Source organism: Aedes aegypti, chromosome 2, assembly GCF_002204515.2.
Source record: "Aedes aegypti strain LVP_AGWG chromosome 2, AaegL5.0 Primary Assembly, whole genome shotgun sequence".
In the NCBI taxonomy this organism is placed as follows: Eukaryota; Metazoa; Arthropoda; class Insecta; order Diptera; family Culicidae; genus Aedes; species Aedes aegypti.
In genome coordinates, this window is record NC_035108.1 from 147,293,776 (window position 1) to 147,318,235 (window position 24,460).

At 36.8% G+C, this 24,460-nt stretch overlaps 2 protein-coding genes across 5 annotated transcripts in view; both read left to right on the forward strand.

Moving 5' to 3' along the window:
• The first annotated feature begins 2,386 nt into the window (after nucleotides 1-2,386).
• Nucleotides 2,387-8,965, forward strand: LOC5564226 (40S ribosomal protein S17). Its single transcript, XM_001648517.2, has 3 exons — nucleotides 2,387-2,518; nucleotides 2,851-3,002; nucleotides 8,564-8,965. The coding sequence occupies exons 1-3, from the start codon at nucleotides 2,516-2,518 to the stop codon at nucleotides 8,799-8,801; spliced, it is 393 nt and encodes a 130-aa protein (XP_001648567.1). The 5' UTR covers nucleotides 2,387-2,515; the 3' UTR covers nucleotides 8,802-8,965.
• Nucleotides 8,966-17,339: 8,374 nt separating this feature from the next.
• LOC5564231 (microtubule-associated protein RP/EB family member 1) overlaps nucleotides 17,340-24,460 on the forward strand; it is a 51,421-nt gene continuing 44,300 nt past the window's right edge. For 2 of the 4 annotated variants that reach the window (XM_021842655.1, XM_001648516.2), the window contains exons 1-2: nucleotides 17,340-17,450; nucleotides 17,539-17,768. The gene's annotated coding sequence lies outside the window, so the exon portion shown is untranslated. Of the gene's footprint in view, nucleotides 17,769-24,460 lie in introns of all 4 variants that reach the window. The other 2 variants (XM_021842656.1, XM_021842653.1) reach the window with 1 other exon arrangement.

Consider the following 24,460-nt stretch of genomic DNA (forward strand, 5'->3'; position numbering starts at 1 on the left):
TTGCAACCGCTGTGTGAAGCTTTTTGAGCGTGTAATGTTTCCGTGAGTTTATTTTTGTTTTGTTCTCGGTGCCAAAGTGAAATAGATTCAGAAGTCCAGTGGAAGTTTAACAAGTTAAGTTCGCTTTAGACAGATGCACGAAGCAATCGAGTTAACGGAAATATTCCAGCAGCACCTCGAAGCACACCCGGATGATCTCTGAAGTCACAGGCGGATGATTCCTGAAATTCCTCCTGTGTCGAACGTGACGGCTCGCCTTCAAACTTCCCAAGTAACCATGGAGCATTATATAATTGCATATATAATGCAGCTGCATTGCCGTAAGCCTATCATTAAAGTAGTTTAAAAGTGGAAAAGGGCATTTTTACAGTTAAATTAATGCAAAAAGGACGATAAAGCAATGAAGCAACTTATAAAGTAATATTAATGCAGCAGTACAATTTATAAAGTGATGTTAGTGCATTGATACATTTGTAATGTAGGGTTAATGGTTTATTGCTTGACAGCTCTTGAAATTTGTTGAATAAAAGCAATGTTGCATCAATGGTGTTGATATGCAGTAGAATACGTGCAATGTTATAATGCTTGTGGTTACTTGGGTTTCCTCCTGTTGAATGTCGATCCGGAAGCGCCACTAGGATTTTCCCGTAATGTCCCGTATGGTTCGATACCGACCTAATGCTCGGCGGGTGGCGTCGAAGAAAAGAGGATTACTCGGAAGCCTGCGATGTTCCAGATTAACCACTAACCAACCGATGGATAGTGAATGGTGTATAAGTGTATAGCAGTAGAAAATATAATGGTACAGTATGAAGTGGACTCATATTAAAGTGTGTAAATAAATTATTTATTTAAATTGCTCAAATGAGAAGAAACATAAAGAAAATCGTAGCCATAATACAGGTTCCGAAAAATCCAACTAGAAACCAGCTGTGGGAAGAGAATGGGAATAATCAAATTTAACATTGTGTGTTTTAATTGTACCTTTTATAAGAAACAATGAAACAAGGAAAAGTGTGTTCACATACTACCTTGTTTCATTTTTCTCTTATTTATTCAATTTGATTCGCATATTCATGTCTTATAATATAATCACAACATGACAATACAGTATAGTGTAAAAATACGTTAAAGAACCGTAACCTAATAATTACACATACGTTATTTGTTTTTCTAATAAATATATGGTTGAACTGTTCCTCAACTGTTTGTCGTATGATGAATTTAGCAAAAAATAGATAATAAAGCTACCGTTTTAAAAATTGTCGATCGAAAATTTTGTTCGAGAATATCGCCGATTCTGAATGGTTACATAACTTAACCGCCTATTCGCCACATTGTTATTTTCCTATTTACTGTTTGCCGAATTGTGAAACCCGTTTTACGTAGGGGTGATATATTGTTATTTAGCAAATTATTCGAAATGGTTCAGATACTGTTGGAAATGGTTTAGGAAGCTATGGGGAACAGTACTGATACGGTTCATATTTATTCGGGTGGGGAAAAATTGTTTCATTTTGATACAGTTTCAAAATATATTTTCACAACCTTCAAGCTTGATTTACTCGAAATGTGTGAATTGTTAGATAGGCCGTTTTGAAAAGTTACGCGAGGATTTTTATAATGAAATGACTTCTTCCATCTCGAACCCCCATTTCATGATCTAAGGATATATTTATTCATTCAGAATTATGTTGTATTTTTTCTATTTAAGCCTGATTTGCTACTGAAAAGGAATCGCTAAAGAAACTTCTCGCCGATTCCTTGGAGAAATTTTCTACAGCGACTCCCATTTGAATTGACATTTCTTTTCAATTGCGTACTGCGATCAGAAAAAAACGCATTCTTGATCGATTCCTTGCAGAAATTTCCCATGCATCAAGATAGGCCGAGAAATTACTTGTCAGCAGCGAATCAGGCTTTATGAGCGAGAAGAAATGTCGATCAATTTCTCTCCCCTGAAATCTTTTCAATGCGCTGGGGCTTTGTTTTGTGGGTTGAGTCCTGCTATTTCCTCTATACGAGAAAGAATGGTGATCAAATTCTTTCTATTGATGTTTCATTTGGTGAGGAAAGAAAATCACTGTTGTTCTATCGCCAAAGAGAATAATTCTAATGAAGATAGCCATATTATATACGCGTAATGCTCTGTCCAAATACATAAAACACCCTACTTCCCATTACGTCAAAACTGGAACAAGCCGTCACTCTTGTTTACAGGCACTCTAGCTGAAAGCAATAAAGAATATCAAAATCAATAATTATTTTGAAATGATGTTTTCCCGGTGTGCACATCACAATCAGCCTCGATCACACTAGTGCACAAAGCCAAAGCTCAAACCGTAAACCACCCAACCGCTGGGCCACCGACCACAAGCTGACAGTTTTAGGCTCGTCCTGTTGGCAGCTCTGCCCACTGACAGCTGTCAGAATTTAGCATCGGAAGGACGTGACGTCACCGATTTCTTTTCCTCACGTTTTCGTAGTGAACGACAGCAGCGAAACTTGAATCAAAATGGTAAATAATTGAATTTTTCGGTGTTTTGTGGCTTAGAATACATGAAACGGTAGATAAAACGTAGGAGAAGGCAGTGTTCCGACAAATCGTTGAATTTTCTCGGGGAAATTTGCAGAAAATGGGAAAATATTTAGTGTTGTATGGTTTGTTTGTGAAGCTGCTTTTTGACAGGGAGCTGAGAGCTCTGCCGGGACTCGAATTTTGTCCCACGATTGATTAGGTTATGTGGGTATATCGGAACACTGCCGGAGAAAAGCCGTACGAAATGGATTACTGATGGAATGATTCGATTCAAGAATGCTAATGGATTTTTTTTTCCTGTTTTCCTCTAGGGTCGCGTTCGTACAAAGACCGTCAAGAAGGCCTCTAAGGTCATTATTGAGAAATACTACACCCGGTTGACGATGGATTTCCACACGAACAAGCGGATCGTCGAAGAAGTGGCCATCATTCCAACGAAGCCCCTGCGCAACAAGATCGCTGGGTAAGTCTAATAGAGTAGGGTGCCGACTACCGGGGAATCGCACTTCAGATCAGCCAACAAAAGTTTCAATGTCCAATATTGCAGGGCTGATAGCGAATCACTTTTTAATGACGGTCACTGTTTTAGGTCGATCGCTAAAAAGTCTCTATTGAAAGTATTTGTTTTGAACAAAATTGTCACCATTTTCAACTACAGGGTGTTTACTATCTGGAATTAATCAGGGAATTTAAATTATTTTAGAAAAAATGGACTTCTCAAGGAACTTCTGCCACCATCAGGGAAATAATTTTGAATCAGTAATACTAATAATCAGTGACAGAATATATCCATTTTATTGTACAAAGCGTTTGAGTGAAAAAAATGTGGCTACGCCGTCATCCAAACGCAACGTGATTTGTTCAGTTCAGAAAGCCGGACTTTTGAATGTCAAGCTGGTAAGTGTTCCAGTTCCAGTTGAGTGTCGTTTATGAGAAAAGTTTCTACAGAAATGTTCATTTGCCCATTCTGCAAAAACAAAATAAAAAAAAAATGTTGGAAAAAGGCAATTATTAGAACAGGTGCGAAAAATGGTTCATATCAATTAGATATAAATTCAGGGTGGTCCCAAATAGGGGAATACATGATGGTCACCTGGTAAATAATCGTTTTGAACGAACTTGTTCTAATTCTAAAATAATCTCTCAAACTCTAAAAATAAGTTGTAGAAAGTCATTATGTTTGATTATATTGTTATTGAGCAACAATACATGTGGCTTCTGTTGATCTTCACTCTAAACTTATTTGCTTCAAGAGAAACTTGAAGGATTAGAACAGGGCTGCCCAACGAATATTCGACTCATATCTAGACCGTTGAATGTTTTACCAATTTAAAATATAGTATAACCATGTCCAATTTTTCCTTTTATTTTATTCTATTATACTTAACTTCTAAGTGGGCTTCGTGGTCGTTCGGTTAGTGTTACCAAGCATTTAGACGCATCGAGTCAAGGAGGGTGGGGTCGATTCCCGCTTCAGTTCGAAAAACTCGTCAGAAATGTATTTCGACTGTGCCACTTGGCGTTGCATGCTAGTCCGTTGTCTAGTGTGGTGCACGCTATGTCTAAACCAGCAGATTATAAAGATCGGATGTATCTCGGATTTTTCCCGCTACATATCAGTAGGGAGCCTGATCCTATTCTTGGCACTTTTGATTCACTTCGGCAGTGGTGTTTTTTGAAAGCTACTGAGCTCATATTTGGCCACAATATGCATCATATCGAAATGCTTCTTTTTGCACAGTTTCAGACAATTCGGTCGAGAAAAAACCCCCATGACAAAGTGAATCTTGGAAGTGCCCAAGTAGCTCTGCACCCTATTTAAAGACTAACAATTCAAAAGGCCTCATCTCCAAAAAGTAAACAAAGAGAAAAACGCAATCTTGTTTTGTCATACAATAACTCTTTTTTATATTATAAATATAAGCATTGTGTGTTTTTTTGTTGTCCAGAAAGTCGCTCAACAAATTGATATATAGCAATGAATATTCATTACTATCATTTTAGCGAAAAAAATCTACTGAAAAAAGGTTTGAAGGAAATGAGGCTTTTATTTCACTAAAAGCTATGGAGCCCTTTTGATTTGTGCCCATAGACGCCGGCAGACGCTGATGAGGCCAGTGAGTTGATGCCTTTGTTTACTCTAACAAACATGTGTTGAGGCCTTCTAGTTGTGGCTTATTTTTTCATCATCTTCAGATGTGGCCTTTTGAAAATAATTCTAAATTGATTATGAAATAAGACAATTGAAGAGTAGAAGAGTTTTGAGTAGTGAAATGAGATACATGGGAATCTATACAGCAAGAGAAGTTTCGTACGGTAGATTGAATATTCCGTCATCCATGAATATTATGTATGAGCTACGCGAATTTGTCGTCGAGAAATTGTATGAAAATATTGGTTCAATTGAAATAATATTGGAATTGAACGTTATTTTTCATGCCGTTTAAACCCAAATCGTGTTTTTGATGAAAAGTTGTGAAGTACAGACAGGCTGACACAGGTATTATTAGGTAGTATAATATAAAATACATCAGTCTACAGGATCCCGACGGAAAACTCGATAACGTTCGCAGTTGAGACAATCACTGTGTAAAATATTTAATACATCGAGCAGTCGCTCCGCAGTATAATCTGCATCTACTTAGTAAATTTCGAACGTTTTTCGCAATCTACATTGCAATTTTGATGTTTGTTTAATAGGCTTCACACTAAGCTCTTACGGTGAATTTCACCGTAATCTCAACAGCTGAACTGTTCGGTGAAATAAAACACCGTAACTTCGTCGGAATTTAACGGATTCCGGTGTTTTTTTTACGGAATACTGTAAAAATTTATCGTACTCCATTGATTTATTTTACCGAACTGTTCAGCTGTTGAGATTTCACAGGAATCCGTAAAATAATTTAAGTGTGTTCAACTCCGTTTTTGGTCAGATATAGAAATAAGGCCTTTTTGAGAGAAGGCTGCATTTGCGATAAATACTCTGGTTAGCGGAAAATGAGATGGGGCCTTTTAGAAAAATGTAATTTTTTAAACTTTTAGTAAGAATAGGCTCTAATACACTAAAATCAGTAGGAAAACCGATTTGTTTACATTTTGGACTTGAGGCCTTTTCAATTGTTGGTCTTGATTTGGTCTATAGTTTCATAATCGGAAGGTTTCAAAATATTCTATCGGTGAAATTTTTCCCATACATTTTGTATGGGCTGAAATGTGTAGGAAAACGTGATTTTCATTGATTTCATAGGCTGTATATGAAAAAAAAAAAAAAAATAGCTAAAAAGTGGTTTTTGTCTTCTGATTGTTTTACATATATTCTAGACATCATTGGGGCTACAATTTGCCTGTTGATGTGTTTCAAATAAATAAAAAACAAGGTTGGGCAGTTCTGGATTTTAAATTGAAATAGGGTGCCGATACCAATGGTTGTAATGTACCACTAGATTGGCCTATGGAATAAAACGTAGTTATATTTTTCAATAAGAACAACATGCTCTATTTTTTGGTGGATAGATCCTCTTTAGCAGGGTGTCAACTAACTGGAAAGTCAGGGAATTTGATTTTTGATCTGGAAGGTCAGGTAAAGGCAGGGTATTTTACTTAAGGGTAATAATATTGGTAAATATTTGTTTGTGAAGAAACCAGAGGAACTGAAAAGAGTTAATTTTTGAACCTTGTTTTTGAAAAGCATTGTTTCAATATAAGTTGGTCTAATAACTTGGTAAAATATTATAAAAGATGAAAGTTTGATGATTTTAATAATTTGTTATGGTTTTTTTTTGATACTAATTTTAAAAAGCTAAACCCATTAATTCATCTATTGGATCGTCCAAACGATGTTTTTAGAAACATTGCTTGGACAAAAGCTGTTGTAAGCAAATCACCTCAACAGTTTCCAAGTGAAAAGCAATGATTAGATGATTGTTTATCAAAAGTTTTACCATAAGTTCACTCATTTCTATATTTGGTGTGATAAATAAGCGTATAAATTCTTTCTATTCATTATTCCCTCCCCTTGGTTATGCGACCTTGCCGCGATGGGAGGGCATAATCCATTAGCCCATATGATGGAAACCAAAGGCGTAACCTGTAGTGGTGGTATCACATTTTGGTATTTTTTGCTTAAAGCCGCGTCATAATTCATATGGCATAGACGCAATAATATCTCGGATGTGATCCAACGGACATTCTGCGTCATTGATAGAATTGATGCCCATTTCAAATAATTAATCTATTCGAAGTGGACATTAATACTATTGGTGACGTTCAGTTTGCCTTTGGCTAACCAGAATGATCCGTAGCCACTCTTACTATTAGCTAGCTAGATACATCGTTATCATATACGACGTAGGGAATACTTAGGACTCTTAGGAAAATGACTAGTAGATTTACTGAGTAGAAATAATTGGCGACAATCTTATTTTAATATGGTTTTTACATTGCCATAATAAGAAATACCTCTTTTGTAACAGCGGTATAAATAATCTAATTCCAGCTTCATTTTCGCAAAATTTACAAGTAGAAAGTAGGCGTTGTGAAGCATTGCATTTGCCACCGAAAAGTGAATCTTGTAGGAGACTGTAATAGAAGCCTAAGGTAACTTTACTCTTCAATATTCACTATAAAAATGACTATGGAAAGTAAGACGCTGAGATCGATCATTAGGGTACACTTGCTAGTTTCGAAAAATTGTTAAACAGACAAGGAAAGCGACTTTTTTCTTTAAGGATATATGAACGTAATGACCAATGAATACTTTTAACAACAAGAAATGAAATTAACTAGAACTACTACTAAACAGCCTAATTTTGTTAAGACTTGACGACACTTGACATTTAAGACTCTAATCTTACGTAAAAGACAATAGTAATCAGAATAGCACTTGAATGACAAATTATTCAAAACCATTTCGACTAGACAGTATTAGTAATGCACTACTATTTCAAACAAATTCTAATGGAGCTGCTGATTTTCATAATGCTTCCTTTTCTCAGAAGCAAGGGAATATGGGTAGTTTTCAAAAACTACCACGTCACAATACTAATAAAAAACAGTGTTCATGTGGGCGCCATTGCCTAGTCCGTCTGAGTATTGGTCCTGGTAGAGGGGAAACTTGGCAAAAGCCAGACCGAGGGTTCAGCCTTGACAAGTTAAGCTGTCAGGCAGCTCCAACTGAATACCATACAAAAAAAAAAAAAAAAAAAAAAAAAAAAAAAAAAAAAATTTTTTTATTCATTATTGAGCTGATCGTACAGCTTAGCTAGTAGATGCTGAAAATCAATGGATCCCTTTGTATTTGTTGTTTAATCATCATTAATATCTAGAAAGGAGCACACTTCTAAACAATCATTAAAAAAAGGCACATCGATATTGGTAAACAATCACTTTTCCAGTCGCTGTAGAGCCAAATTAAATTCGTTCATGCTCATCAATACCACTATGAGGAAGAATCTATCTTCCTGATAGTGGTGTTAGTTTGCGTGGGCGGGCTAAAATGGACTCAAGAGCAACGGTTCCGAAAAAAAGGCGCAATACCTCTTGAGCCCTTTTCAAATGTTTGTCCAGACCCGTTGAGCCCGTTTAGTGAAAAAGAATACTCTAACAAGAGTACGTCTAGTAATCTTATCCATAGAGTACCCGTCGTATTATGGAGGAACTGTGCACGGTGTTCAAATCTAAATCGCATTTCAGTGTCCAAAACCTGAATATTGTAATGTAAAGTGTTGAAATAATCTTTAATCTGGAGTATAGTGAAGTAAAAAGTTAAATTAGAAATTAAACTTCAATTTTTTAATATAATTCTGAAGCTTTTCCGTTGTCATGTTATTGTAATCGTGCATTCTTATTTACCACTATCCAAACAAGTTCGCAGGGCTAGTAGCGAGTCACATTTTATTGACTTGGTAGCTAGGGAAACTCAGGAAATTTTATTATAAAAACTGAGTCGATACCAATAGTAGTCTAACAGAGATAATCGAAATAACAGGCAGTTCATTTAATCGTTATCCCCTTCTAATCTTTCAGTTTCGTGACACATCTGATGAAGCGCCTGCGCCACTCCCAGGTCCGTGGTATCTCCATCAAGCTGCAGGAGGAGGAACGTGAGCGCAGAGACAACTACGTGCCGGAAGTGTCCGCCCTGGAGCAGGACATCATCGAAGTCGACCCGGAGACCAAGGAGATGTTGAAGCAGCTGGACTTCAACAACATCGTTGTCCAGGTCACCAACCCATCGGCACAGGGCTACAGCCGCCGGAACTAAGTCTGCTAAAGTATCACGTCCTGGTCCTGGTGCAGTTGGGATGTTGTTCTAGAATTTCCCACACCGGAACATCCATGGTTGGGTTTGCGAGAGTGTATCGTATAAGTAAAAGAATATGATCCTTTGGAAGTTAAGGAAAGATAAACGATAACAAGGTAATCTAATTGCGTTCCTCAAACTTATTCAGATGTCTGATGACAATTTCTTGAAACATGAGATATGGACTGAACTGCCCAGAAAAGCATTATGCGGTGGGTTGTGCAAAGGGCCCATTCATAAATTTCATAACGCTGGAGGGGGTGGGTGGGTATCCTAACGATGTTACGGCCCATGCAAAAATGGAATAATATTCATACAAAAAGCATTACAAGGGGGTGGGTGGGTATCCAAAATGGCCAATTTCAGCGTTATGAATGAAATGAATGAGCCCAAAGTGCTTGTGAAAAAAGTTATTAAGCATAGAAGTGTTGCCCAATTTTGTTGTTATTGTTATTCTTTTACGTGTTAATCAACGTCGTCCTGCCAATAGTTTTCATTGTAGAATTTTTCACAAGTGTCTGATTGTCTCTGCAATAGGCCAGGAGAAGCGGATGAACTTCTTTAGCCGAGTGGTTAGAGTCCGCGTCTTTAAAGCAAAGCTATGCTGAAGGTGTCTGGGTTCGATTCCCGGTCGGTCCAGGATCTTTTCGTAATGGAAATTTCTTCGACTTCCCTGGGCATAGAGTATCATCGTACCTGCCACACAATATACGAATGCGAAAACGGCAACTTTGGCAAATGTGCTTATTCTGCGCGGTGTGTGGGTCGAGACAAGTGACGTGAGACAACTAATGTTAATCAAATGGGAGCGAGTCGACAATTGTCACCTCATTCGACTCGTCTCACCTCACACGCCGCGTGGTACGTTAACCTTAAGGCCACAGATAACAGACGTTGAAGTCCGTTTGTAAAACTGTGTAAGACAATTAACGGTCATTTTGAATGGCAACACAAGTAGCAACACCGTGGTGGCGCTGTCATCGCTAAGTTCCCATGACGATATCATTGGTGAATATGAAATATTTCAAGATACTGATATTCACCACTAATTGACGCAATTCGCTGTGTGGCGGCGCTAGGGGCTAATTCACAAATTTCATAACGCTGCAGAGGGTGGGTGGGTATCCCCATGATGTTACGGCTCATACAACATTTGTAGAACATCCATACTAAAAGCGTTACGAGGGGGTGGGTGGGTGTCGAAAATAATCATTTTTGGCGTTATGAATATGTGAATGAACCCTAGTGACTGGAAGGATTTTCAATTTAAATATTTACACAGGTTTTCAGAAATTTTTTGTTCTAGCATAAACATCTGTTTCTGTGGTTTGGCAAACAGTATAGGCCAGTGGTCACCAAACTGCGGCCCGCGGGCCGCATGCGGCCCTCAAGAAGGTTTTGTGCGGCCCGCGGAGTGATTTTGAATATTGGAGTTGTGCGGCCCGCATCTTGTGATTTCAGAAGTTATCTTAGATAACTAGATATCTTCTGCAATATCTGGCAAAGTAAGCCATTCGATAATTTTCCAGATTTTCTCTTCCTTATGGAATGGTTATCAAGAAACGAATGAAAACAATTTCAATTTCTTATTCCTTTGTTTGTTTGATAACCCAAAGTTTCTTCAAGTCTGATATCATCGTTCCTTTAAAACACCAAAGTTTCCAACGTACTAGTAGCGCAGTTTACAAAGTTCAAGTAAGGAAGCGATTTTTCTAAGTATTTTTTATTTTAATTCTAAAATAACGCTGAAGTCATAGTTTTTATTCGGCTAAGGTTTTTTTTCTTCTATGGAGGTTAATTGTTGTCATTATTCTAATGATACAATTATTGTATTAAAAATGTTTATAATATTAAATATTTATCAAATCCATCCTCATTTTTAAAGAAATAATACACTCGCCTTATCATTCATTTTCGGAAATCCTATAATTTTTGACATTTATCTTTGCACTAAGGATGAACTCTTGAGAATCCAGGGACATCAGTGTTATTTGGAAAGATGATTGAAATCGCTAGTAACTGCCAGACATAATAAGCACGCAAATTCCAGAAATCACCTGCCGACCCCTAAAACAAAATGTGACACCTGGCTTCTTATTAGTTCTCTTCTGCTCTTGTATGATCATTGTGTTGCCAGAAAACTGGTACACATCATTGAAAATTGAAAAGGAGAGAAAAAAAAGCAGAACACAGAAGGTGCGGAACCTATTGTAAAATAATCATTGATGGTAACGCTGTCTGGCGGACCAATCAGAGGCTGGTTCATTTTGGCACGAAATTTAAGTAAGTGTTGTCGAGTCTCGTTTCAAATCGACCCCAATCGTTCAAGTTAAGTAACAAAAGTCAAAAAACTTGTTTGAATGAGTCGTGCCAATAGAATTATTTTGGTCGAAAATAATTCTAATCGAGTCGTTTTGGTCGAACTTATATGTTTACATCTAGTGGCCCGCGACGTGTTTTAAGAGCAAAAGGGTGGCCCGCACAACCAGTTAGGCTGAGGACCACTGGTATAGGCTATTTTTTTCAAACCTAAACGATCACTTTGACATCTGGTGGCTAGTAGGAGTGCCGTCGAAAAAGAGATTGAATTAAGAACGCACCGTGTGCAGCATAAGAAGAAGCACAAAATTTACTCAGAATAGTTATTTTGTAGACGACCAGAGAGCATTGAACAACATGATAAACTTTTTTTCCTTCGAAAATGTACAGATCCAGTCAGTGCTCCTGTACGATTAGTGGGATAAAATTGGTGTTTGGCAGCAACTGCCGGATTCTTGGTCATGGTTAAATTTGTTGTGAAATCACGCGTATCGCAAGAATAAAGGGTATAATGCATATGCCAATGAAAAACAGTTCAATAATAGATCATTTCCTTTTTTTTTCGACTTTTTGCAGTCAGCTATTTTTACTTTTAGGGGAAAGGTATTCAATATCGGCAGATAGAGATATGTTTGCCAAATTAAGGGTCTGTCTCAATTGCGATATTAAAATTAGTCCGAACTTAAATTTGACAGTTCGTAAATTATTTTTCCTCCAATTAATCAATGAACTGTCAAATTTGATTTTTGTCTGGTCCAATTCGAAAACGTTGTCGATTCAGGAAATTTTAACCCCAGCGCAAGCAAGTTAACACAACATACCATCAAAATGTTATTTGAGGATTAATTTCTAATTCTTGCATTTACTTGTTTTTATTTTCTGCTCTAAGGGCTTATTCACAAATTTCATAACGCTGAAGGGGGTGGGTGGGTGTTACGGCTCATACAAAATTTTTAGAATGTTCATACAAAAAGCGTTACAAAGGGGTGGGTGGGTGTCAAAAGTGGTCGTTTTCGGCGTTATGAAATAAATGAATGAACCCTAAAAGTTTGTAGCTGCTGTTCCTCTACTGTTGGATTATAGTTATTACTGATTTACATGATGCGTAATGAGCAAATATGCCATGAATGTCACGTCAGCATAAAACAAAATCTGCACGTATTCGATCCGTACTGATATTCCATAGTGCTATTAGTGTGAAACCAAAGAAGAGACCACGAATTGAGGTTTTCTACATTTTATGCTGCATTATTGCGTAGTCAGCGTGAGCGCAAAATTTTTGAGAGGGCAAATATTATCTCCTCTCCGAACACATCAACGATTCTAGTTAGTGCTTTTGTAGGTGTTTATGTACTATTGGTATAAGATACTGCACTATTCGTTTCTCATGAAACACTTTTTGGACAGAAATTTGAATCCATGATCATAACTGCACATTTCCACGAAGATTCATGAATTTTAGGATAGGGCAAGAAATGCATGGTATTGAAAGCCCAACACTTGGGACCCCCATAAATCACTTTCTCTTTCTGTGTGTATCCTGGAGCAAAATATCAGCATTTTAGATTTGTATCCCTAAGAATGAAGATAAACTTGAGGTTTACACAACATATTTAAACATATTTAATTGTCACATCTCAATTTAAATTCTAAGGTTTTAAAAAATATATATTTTTATCGTTGCTCAAAAATCTGTATAAATCTGTACAATTTTGGAAGAATTGTGTTTACAGAATCTGTATAACAGTATTTAAAAAAATGAACTGTATGTACAGATTCTTGATCACAAAATATACGAACAATTCTGTAAAATAAAGATAAATCTGTATATGTAGCAACCCTGCTGAGGTCTAGCTGTTCTAGCGAACAACTAGCCTTGCAGTTCAGGTAGTAGTTAGACAGCAACTTAATGTTGAATTAAGTGACTAAAATGATCAAAATAGAGACTAATAAGTGACTTCAGAACTACAAGTATTTATCCAAAAAATGCCTAGAAACAAAAGTGGATGTTAAAATTGAAGATAACAGTAAACAGTTGCTATAGTAATTTGAAATATGTCTATTCAACAGGAATAAAAGTTGAGAGTCAACAATTGTTTTTAATTAATCAGATCACCTTTTTTGGCGAATTTTTCGTTTCTGACAAATTCTTCGGCAAAAGTTTATAGGTGATTTTTCAAATTATGTAGAGTTGCAAAACGAATTACTTAGGGCATTCTTGAATATATTCATGGAGGTGTTGGAGGGTAAATATTCAATGGTGATTGTGGACGGATTTCTTTCAATGTTTGTGGATACATTTTATCTTCTAAATGGCGGAGTTTATTGCAAAATAAAAAACGGAATCTATTGTAAAACTTGTAGCAAAATTCCGGTAATATTAAACCAATTCAACAATTCGATCAAACTCGTGAGAAAGAGAGAATTGTAGCTTAGTCAGCGAATATCTGAAATAATCAATGCAAAAGTTTATGAAACGGAAAAGTTTATGAAAAGTTATTTTAATATTGTTTGGTTTGAGGGTTTGCCTTACATTCCTAAGTTGTTTTCAAAAGTTTGTTCAAAAGGCTGGTTGGAGATTTCTTTTGATTTACAACGGAATGTAATTTTATAAACTTCTCTAGCTATTAATTCTGAACATCAATCAAAAATTCGTCCTGGTTCTCGTTCAAGAAAATCTCGGCCAGAACGATCAGCTAAGAATGGTTTCTAAAATTTGTCCGGATTATCTCCAAAAATTCTCTAAAGAGCGCAACTAAACATTTAAACTATTCGTAAGAAATCTCTGAGAAATATTAACCTAAAACTTTCCAGGAAGAGCCAGAGATCCCTATCTTTCCATTATTTCAAATTTAACAAAGTTGATGTTTTTAAAACTGTGAAACATTATTGTTTGCAGTTCTAGTTTGAGGAACTAGACAAATAGTGACTTTTTGGTTACCAGGTTGAAAATAGTGACCAAGTCACTAAAAAGTGATTCGCTACCAGCACTGCAGCTGTAATTTTGGACAACACATTTCTGTGTGACTATCCGGATTGAATGAACCTACCCCACCATACATGGGAGCTTTATAGTTCCTTGGAAGCGATCTGTGATGTACGAAAAGGAGCCTTTTTCTACTGCAGTGACAGCAATCGGTAGACCACTGGATACCAGAGCGTTCCATTGGCATACATACACTGTTTAGCCAGCCCACCGGGGGAAAACTTACCCATTCACTGAGCAGCAATTTATCATCCCACTTGATGTGCCGTCCGGAAGCCGCTGGACGATCATACCGATGTCCATATAGGTAATCCACCGAAGCAGGACCAAAAAATAAAACGACATCCAAACAGCTAACACGAACTAGCGAAATAATTCTCGATCTGTCAAAAATAAGTCTCCTCTGGAGCAGACTTATTTTTGACAGATCGAAATCAGAGGGGAAATAATTTCCGAACTGTCAAATTTAAGTTCGGACTCGTTTTAATAGCCCAATTGAGACAGACCCTAAGTGTAATTGTGGTAACATTGTGCTAAAAGATTATGTAGCCGGCGGGACTTGAACCCACAATTTCCATTCTGTACACGGACGCATTACCAATTAAACTACAGCTACGCTACGGTAAACTGAAGTATTTGGCTAATGACCTTTATAGCATCCCCAAGCCCCAAAATCTTACTAGTCCAATATACCGTAAAGTACCCATATTTTGCGCGCGCTCCTAATTTCGCTCATTGACATTTTAAACATGTTTGGCGAAAGAAATTTTTGTTGGCTAGTAGTTTGAATAATTTTAGTTCAGTCGTAGTTTCACAACATGCAATTATATAGTCCAATATGTATCAACTAATATGGGTAAAATGTCTGTGAGCGAAATTAGGAGCGTGCGTGAAATATGGTAGCATCACGGTACCACACTTATCCCTCACCATATCTCTATCTGCCGGCATTGAATACAGTCGGTGTGAGAAAACGCAACACTATTGTACCTACATCCTCATATGATCGCACGGGTTGTAGATTCGGCTGAAGAATAGGTGCGTGGCTGCTGCCGTACACACTGACCAACGACGGCTATGATACATCCGTATCAAAGAAGTTTACTCTTCTTTTTTTTTTTTTTTTATTTTCGACTTTTTGCAGTCAGCTATTTTTACTTTTAGGGGAAAGGTATTCAATATCGGCAGATAGAGATATGCTTGCCAAATTAAGTGTAATTGTGGTAACATTGTGCTAAAAGATTATGTAGCCGGCGGGACTTGAACCCACAATTTCCATTCTGTACACGGACGCATTACCAATTATACTACAGCTACGCTACGGTAAACTGAAGTATTTGGCATCCCCAAGCCCCACAACCTTACTAGTCCAATATACCACCACACTTATCCCTCACCATATCTCTATCTGCCGGCATTGAATACAGTCGGTGTGAGAAAACGCAACACTGTTTTCAAAACATGCACAGTTGGTTCAACCCTATGGGTATCAGCGTGGCGATTTTTCAACAGTTTTTCGATTCCACCCCTGCATTGGGATGCTTGTTTACATTTGGAAACGTCAAATCAGGTGCGCGCTCAAACTGACCGTGATCCCGGTCAGGGCACCCCAAACTGGAGCACCAACGAAACTAACGTGAAATTACTCAAACTAACGTTTTTGAACCAGGTTGGAACTTGCGCAACCCGTTCTGAATCACAGTTTCAACCCCATCCCGATTCAGGTCTTCCTTTGGGAAAATATATTTTCCTCCACAGATTCAAAACTCAAAACCACCCCCTAACAACAAATCTCTCATCGACCCAACAGTTACAGCACCGCTAGTCCTATTGACTGTTTACCGATAAACTTGCGACGATCGACGCGCCACCATATTTCATATAACGGAGGTTATTAGAACTAACTTGGAGGTGATGTTTTGGAGGTTATTTGGCAATTTGGATGTTAAAATCACCTCCAAACACTAGCGATTTTGCGGTGGGATGTTGACGTTTGATCACGAATTAGAGGCTATTTTTTACTATTCATGACGACAAATGCCTAAATCTATCTGTTGGCTGTTGATCCGGAAGATTTCTGCCTTGAGGCGGATGTAAGAAACCATTTTATTAAGTTTAACTACATTATTATCATAAGTGTGGAGAAGAGGGCGAATGTGGCGAATAGAGTTGTTACAGATTGAAATATAAAAAATAGAGTAAATTGATTTCGATTTTACTTGTATTATGCTAAGCGTGTACAAGAAATGTCAAACAACGAGCGAAAGAAAACGAAAAGCGGATCAGACGAAACGGGCGAAACGAGAATTGTGGGAAAGAAGCCAGTTTTGAAAACAACTCGATCAGTTCGGTGACAACTTTTGTAGCAAACGGACGGTGTTTGCCATAGTGTGTTTATTCGTCGGTTCGGCTCAAGTTTGGCCGATCAGTTGGGTTTCGGTTACTACAAAAGCCTAATGAGAACCATGAACAAGGTTTTAAATTTATTGTTCCAATCACGAATGAGCTTGAGATCGCTTTTTATTTGCGTTTTGGTCCCTCTTAATCCAACCGCATCGATAGTCGAGCGGTAAGCGGTCGTTCTTGACAATCGCAAGATCCTCGATTCGATTCTGGCTTGATGCAAGTTTTTAACCATGATATAGTAATTTTTACTGGCGAAATGGTACAATGGTAACATTGAATGCACAAAATATTTGAAATAAATGCAAATTTAGTCTGCACAAATCAAGTAGCGTTGTGTATTTAATTTAACCCTCTAATATAGTTAATTTGAACGGTACCTCATGCAAACCATCGGGGTTTATTTTTAATTTGAACATCTAGTCACCCTAGAAACGTGTTTCTCGTCACCTCTTTTACTGTTTTGTTTTGATTCTGCGTTCCGTTCCACAGCGTTGAATTCCACTTTACTCCGTTCCATGAGCTAAATGACGTTTGAACCATTTTTAATCTGAACGATGTGCAAATTAGCGGGGTACAGATTAAAAAGTGTTCAGATTAAATGTGGTCAAAACAACGGGGTACCCGGTATTTTCAACTGCAACACTTCTCAGTGTAGATCTGCAGATCTGCGTTTCCGTGCATGTCGATGTTTTCTTTAAGCGAGATTCTTTCCCCCCTGCGCTAAATTAGTTTGACAACGTCAAAAAGTCTCCACCGGGAGAGCTTTTTGTAGACTCGCACCCAAGAACATCGCACCCGTGGTGCGGCCGAAGAGAAGAAGAGTGTGAAACAACGGCATTCGCGACAGTTTGAAACCGAAACTCGCTCCGATCGAAAGTGCAGAGAGGTTGTTTCGCGGTGTACGTTCCATTTTTCGCAGATATGCATTCGGCTGACGGTGTTCTGCAGTGAAAAAGTGATATTTATGTGCTTTCCTCATAATTTCAGTGACTAGTGCCGCTGTAAACCGTTGATTGTCTATCCGAAGCAAATCGGAAATTGGTTGTTCGGGATTGGAAACAACCGAAAAAGTGATAAAACGTTCCCGGAAGTGTGTTTCGAGTCGCAGAAATTTTCTAGCTCGTTTTTTCTTCTCGTTTTCCCCGCACGGTGGAGCAGAGCAGAAACAGCAGACAGATACACGGATTCGAGTCAGCAGCGGAGAAATTTTTGCTAAAGTGAGTTTAAACTTGTACTAACACAATCTTCTCGCGTATGCCGAAATGTGTGTGAGGGTTGAGAGCGCTAGGGTGGTTATCAAAAAAAGTTCATTTGAACGGATGCTTGGATCGTACAGTAGACGTTCAATAATTGCAAAACATTTCAACAGCATTACTTTTGATATCCAGTTTTTGACCACCTGCAAGTCCGATGAGGGCAACAAAAACGTTGCATATACTGCACCGATATCCGCTAATCGATGGAATCAATGATGCACATTAAATTGCTAATGTGTCGTTTTGATTCATATTACGGACACTTAAGGTGCAAGTAAAAATGAAGCAAATGTCATAAATGAAAAAGCAGTTTTCGCCCTTGAAATCAACAAATTGGAAAAAATAAAAACACACAGCCTTTTTATTTTGGAAATAAAACAGCTGTATGTTTTTATTTTTTTCGATTTGTCGATGTAAACGGCGAAAACTGCTTTTTCACTTTTAACATTTGCTCCATTTTTACTTGGGCCTTAAGGCCTCAGTGAGTATAACTCACAAAAAAGTATGTAAAATGAATCACTCCGTATGACTCCTCCGTGTTATCGAACCTTCAAACCCCTTAACTTTCAAATGGTGAGTGAAGATTTCGATTCCGAAACATGAATAATTTTAAATAAATAGAAATGTGTGGACTTTACATGATTCTTATTCCGGACGCTTTCTTACATTTGCCTCATATTCTAGACACTTCGATTCGAATTTCGGACAGGTCAAACAAATCATAAATAGAAAAGTCAAATCATCAAATGAAATCGTTAAACAACTAAAGAGACGATTAAATAAGTTGGGCATTATAAATTTTCATAGATATCTATGGAAAATACTTATCAAAACGAGCCTTGAAAGTGAGAACATTTGAACGGCAAAAATTGAAACATTTCGTGTGAAAAGTTTCCCATACAAAGTAGAGTGTCCGGAATGTGAAGCTGTTCGTAATATGAATCAAAACGGTATTTGAAGTTTTGATGGATCCAAGGAATCAGCGAAAACTTTAAGATCTGGAATGACGATTTTGTGCTAGGTACTACAAAGCTAATAAGTTGTTAGGAAATTCAATATTATTAGAACTATGTGTCTGACACATCTTGGACATCTTGGAATTTTATCAAGTTTTTGGCTCTGTTGTGGATCAATCCTTGTGAACGTATAGTGCATAAGATAATGTTATAAAATTTTAGAATAGATGACGAGGTTTTATGCCTTTTTGAGAATGACTTCATCAAAAGTGATCACCCGACTGGATTTTCCTCTCTTTCAAAATCGTTAATTAAATATGTTATTACTTTTTTACAAGACTTTCCATAGAGATTCCATCAGTATTCAGAGAGATCTCATTTTAGAAATTTCCAAATTCTAATGCAAGTCTCTAAAACGCCTCTATTTATAACGAAAGGTCTCTCAAGTCTATTTTAACCAAACTGGTCTTTAAAGTCACTGTTTACCTGATTCTGCTTGCAGTGAATCCTGCTGTCAAAGGGATTTTAGAGAAACCTTCAAAGACTATCACACAACTATTTCCACAGGATCTTCAGGATTTTCTTGTAAGACTCATTGAGAAAAAGCTTTAGAAATACTTTCACGGGTACCTCCAGAAATTCCACTAATGATTCCTCTACAAATTGCCCCATAAAATCTTACAGCAGTGTTTCAAGGGATGCTTGAAGAAATCTTCAGATTTTTTGTCAGGAAATCCTTAAGCACTCCAACTCCCTCTAATTTCCACAAATTGTTTTTCAAATTCTTCAGTTGTTACGGTAACAATGCAACACAATGCAAAAAGGTTCAATCTTGAGTTTTTAAAGCAACTTTTTTTTTTTTTATTTTTGAAAGATCACTGAAAAAGTAATAAGCAGATGTTTAATAAGGATTTTAATGGTTTCTAGAAAAGATCCTTTTTAAACTATTATAGTCTTACATATTCTGAATATACGTTAAAAAATGAACCAGAATCCAAAGATTCACAAATTTTCGTGACCTGAAACTATTTTTAAAACAGGCTTGAAATTAGTATGGAAATCACTTTTGAATCACCTTTAGCAAATTTTACTTCGGGACGAGCTGTCATTATGTAAATTGAAATGTCATTGAGTCGACGGAATGAAATCTTTTTAAATCATTCATAATATCAAAACTAAGATATTGAAGCGCAATAAAATCGTGTTGTATTAAAAATGTGCTCTTGTGGTCAAGCTACAAAAAACTGGAAATTTTTCATCACTTTACAACCTAATTTAGATAATTAGTTCATTAATATGTAAAATCATTCTGAACGTCCTAGGGATGGTACATAAATTATGTCACGCTAAATTCGACTTTTTCGACCCCTCCCACCCTTTGCCACATCTTTTGTATAAGTCCTTTAACAATTTTGTAAGGCTTGTCACGCTTGGCTTGACCACCACCCCCTTGGAGCGTGACATAATTTGTGCCCTATGAATTCTAAAAAGAAAATGGTCTAGGGCCTTCCTTAGCCGAGTGGTTAGAGTCCGCGGCTACAAAACAAAGCCACGCTGAAGGTGTCTGGGCTCGATTCCCGGTCGGTCCAGGATCTTTTCGTATTGGAAATTTTTTTGACTTCCCTGGTCATAGAGTATAATCGTACCTGCCACGCGATATACGAGTGCGAAAATGGCAAGTTTTTTTTTGATAAAGAAAGCTCTCAGTTGATAACTGCGGAAGTGCTCTTAAGAACACTAAGCTGAGAAGCAGGCTCTGTCCCAGTGAGGACGTTAATGCCAAGAAGAAGAAGCAGAAGTAGAAGAAGAAGAAGATACCTAAACAAACGTTTATATCTTTTTATTTGATTTAATTTGAGCTTACATTATTTTGTAGATTTAATAAAAATTGTCAAATAACTTAGACCAAGTCCTCCAACCTTGAGCATTTTTTTTAGGATCAGTTTGTTACACGTTTTAATTTTTTTATGCATACGAGAATCAATTGGAAAACTGATTTTGAAAGGACACTTGGTACTAAGAATGTTAAAAGTAGATGGAGTACCGTATACCTTTTAATTCCGCTCCTAAATGCTTATCTTTGACAGATACGCGTATTTCGACTACCACTTGCAGTCTTCTTCAGTGTCAGTTACTCGTATCCAAGTATATCCAAGTGGATACGAGTAACTGACACTGAAGAAGACCGCAAGTGGTAGTCGAAATACGCGTATCTGTCAAGGATAAGCATTTAGGAGCGGAATTAAAAGGTATACGGTACTCCATCTACTTTTAAGTTTCTCTATTGAGATTCTGCTCAGAGGATTCGAACATTAATTTAAGGAGACTAAGAATGTGTTAATTTTAACTATCGCCCTTATTCCAGCTCTGTATTTTAATATATTCAATTTCATTATCACGAAATTTGAAATTTTCGAAGCTCCGGTTAAAAAGTTAAGCACCAGGTGAAATTGCTCAAAATAATACTAGTTTTTTGTATTATTTTTTCAACAACAATTTTGTAAGACATTTGCATGCTTATACATTTCTAGCTTGTATGAGTTAAGACAAATTTCAAACTAAAGCACAGCAGATGTTTAAATTATTAAAACTATTATTATTCTCAACGATTGCACCCGGTGCTTAACTTTCTGGTAAACACACTGTAACAAAAATGCAATTTTCGCGTGTCCCAAGGACCAAATAATTTGTCTTCAGTAGATTTGGGGTTGCTGAATCTTATGCCGTTCTCTGAAATGTTCCAGCTCTTCACAATTTTTAGCTACATGTCGCGAAAGTTGTATAAATGACTAGTTTCATCGATGTTTACATGGCCTTGAAAGTATGATTTATCAAACTCAGAATTAATTGACAAAGATATTTTCCGCAGTGAAATTATTGTGATAACGAAAATAAGCATTATTTACATTTTTCTGTCAAAATTTCATGCAGATTACTAATACGGAGATAAAGTTACAGCATGCCAAAGTTTTGTATGAAAATTGGCTTTTGCTATTATTCTTCTGCACACAGCTGTACTCTAAAACTTAATCAAATTTGATCAGATGTTAGTTTAGGATTTCCTTCTGAGTACCTTCCGGATTAAAAAAATCTTAGAAAATACCTACTAGTTGTATTCTTAAAAATGTTCTCAACGGGAATCGTGTTTGATGTCCTAGACCCTAGAGAAAACGATGTTAGAAACATTCAATAAATTCCTGGAGGACCTAGGATATCCTTGAATAATAATAATACATGGAAGCATTTCTGATTTCTACCTCAGAGAAAACTTCTGTGCTTATCCTTAGAAAAAAAATCAGTTTGAATACTATCTACAGGGTGTCCGCAAATTATCCGTACAAACTTTGAAAACATGGCTCTATACAATCAAGCACAATCAATTCAATATTCTCGCATGGTTTTAAACATTGGCCTATTATATTCTTAAGAAGTAAGTTTGACACATTTCCGATTTAAAATATTTGCAAAACCAAACCAAATGTATTGAGGTGTCTTAAAAGGAGCTGTTTTTTAAGCTTTATGACGGAAGAGAAATGTCCATAGAACTCACTGAATTTGAACCGTAAAATTTTCTATTTCCAGTCTAACTTGAAGCCACTGAACTGCAGGTAACTTCAAAAAATAATAGGACATTTGGATTCATCTCTTTTAGATTTTAGGGATAACACATCTGCAGTACGACTAGCGGCCCTCAGGAAAAACGTCTCCGAAAAATTTAAATGTGCCTATCTCAGTAACAAAAAATCATTTCGAAATTATTTGAAGTTGTATTTTGTGCTAACATATAGATGTATTATGAAATGTACATGGACTTTGAATTTTCATTGTTTTCAATGCGAGATCGTGTTTCGAATATTTTGCTGTTCGGATAATTTGCGGACACCCTGTAAGAATGGTATCTAAGACAAAACTTTTGAAGGATTCCTTAAAAGGTCCCTAAACATCAAATCCGTAAATGAACTCCTGAAGAAGTCTTTGAAGTAATAATCAAACTATAGATTTCTATTTGTTTTATAGGTTTCCTGTTTGTCTCTTTTTGGTTCTTGTTTGGTCTCTTTTTGTTTCGGTGGTCTCTAAAGTTCCTATGTTCGAGACGCTTAATCGGTACCAGCCCTGGATTTTCCATAGGTTCCAGCAGACATTTTCCTTTGAATTCTTTAAGCAGTCCTTTTGAGAACAATGCGGGCATAACTTCTAAAAATCGTGCAGGCATTCTCTAAAAACCTTAAAACACCCTCTAAGAGTATCTGCAGAAATTCTATTGCGTATTTTGATTCAACAGGAGTTGCACCAAAGATTTATCCAAGAACCATCTCACGAATTACTTGAATTTCTTCAAGGATTTTTTGTGGATGGAAATATTCCACAATGGATTTCTAGTGATTTCTTTGAAAAAAAAAAGGTTCAAGTCCAGAGATTTTCCTCGAATTCCTCCAGGTTTTTTTTCATCACAAGAATTACTTGAAGGATCCCTTTAAAAACTAATCAAGTATATATTCACACAATTCTTTAAGAATTTCTCCGAGAATTTATTTCGAAATTCTCCCAAGAAATATCCAATGGCTTTTTTTTAACATTAGTGTTGCTACGAATTCTTGTAGGAATTCCTCGTAGAGCTCCTACATAATTGTTTCTAAGATCTCTGCAGCAGTTTCTCTAGATTTCGTTTTAATGAAATTGGTCAAAACTGAACACAATGCACTAGAAGTGTTCATGAACTGACCACATTCACCTTTTAAGCTTAAGGAATTCATGCAGGTGAGAATTTTTTCTCCAAGTATTCGTCCAAGGATTTTCAAGAAATATTACAATGCATTCCTCCAAGGATTACTCTAGTAAACATTAACTATGCGTTCCTCCAGGGATTATCGAAGAAATGCGTTAGCAATTTCTCTATGAATTTTTCTTCAGAGATAAATGGTAACAGCAATTCTAGAATTTCTCTAGAAATTTGTCGCTTTTAGAGATTTGTAGGCGAATTCAGGCACATATTTTTTTTTCAAAGAAAAGAAAATTTTCTAGCTAATAAGTGATGGAAAAAAATTCTTCTTTCCAAAGAAATTGTTCATCATAATTCACTTACTGGTCATTATTTCAACTTTTCTTTAAAGAAGTCTGTTTTTAGTAAATGCATTGTTAAAGTCCTTTTTCTATCCAAAATGGTCTCTATAGTCACTGTTTTCCCCTTTCTGCTTGCAGTGAATCCTGGTGCAAATCCTAGAGGTTCCAGAAAATTTTTCAGACACTCTGACTCGACTACTTCGCAGATTCTTCCGAAAATTCTGCTCAGATTCTTCGGGTAAAAGCTTAAGGAATTTTTCCAGTTATTTCTCCAAAGATTTCATCTGTAATAATGTCAAAAAGTCTTCCAGGAATCGTTATGAAAATTCCTCTAGAGGCTGATTCACATATTCTCCCAAAAATTTGTCCAAAATTTCATTTTTTATCCGAAATTTATTCCAGGAAACACTTGAGCACTCCAAGGCTTCTCCTTTCTAGTGTTAAGTCTCAACTGCGACTCAATCTACTTCTGAGCACATTCACAGTTAAAAACTGAGAGCTTTTTTTGACAATTGATCATTTTATTCATTCGTATATTGTGTGACAATCACGAAGATATTCTATGTCCTGAGAATCCGAGAAAATTCCCTTTATGAAAAGATCCTTGACCGATGGGTTCGAAACCAAGGCTCTCAG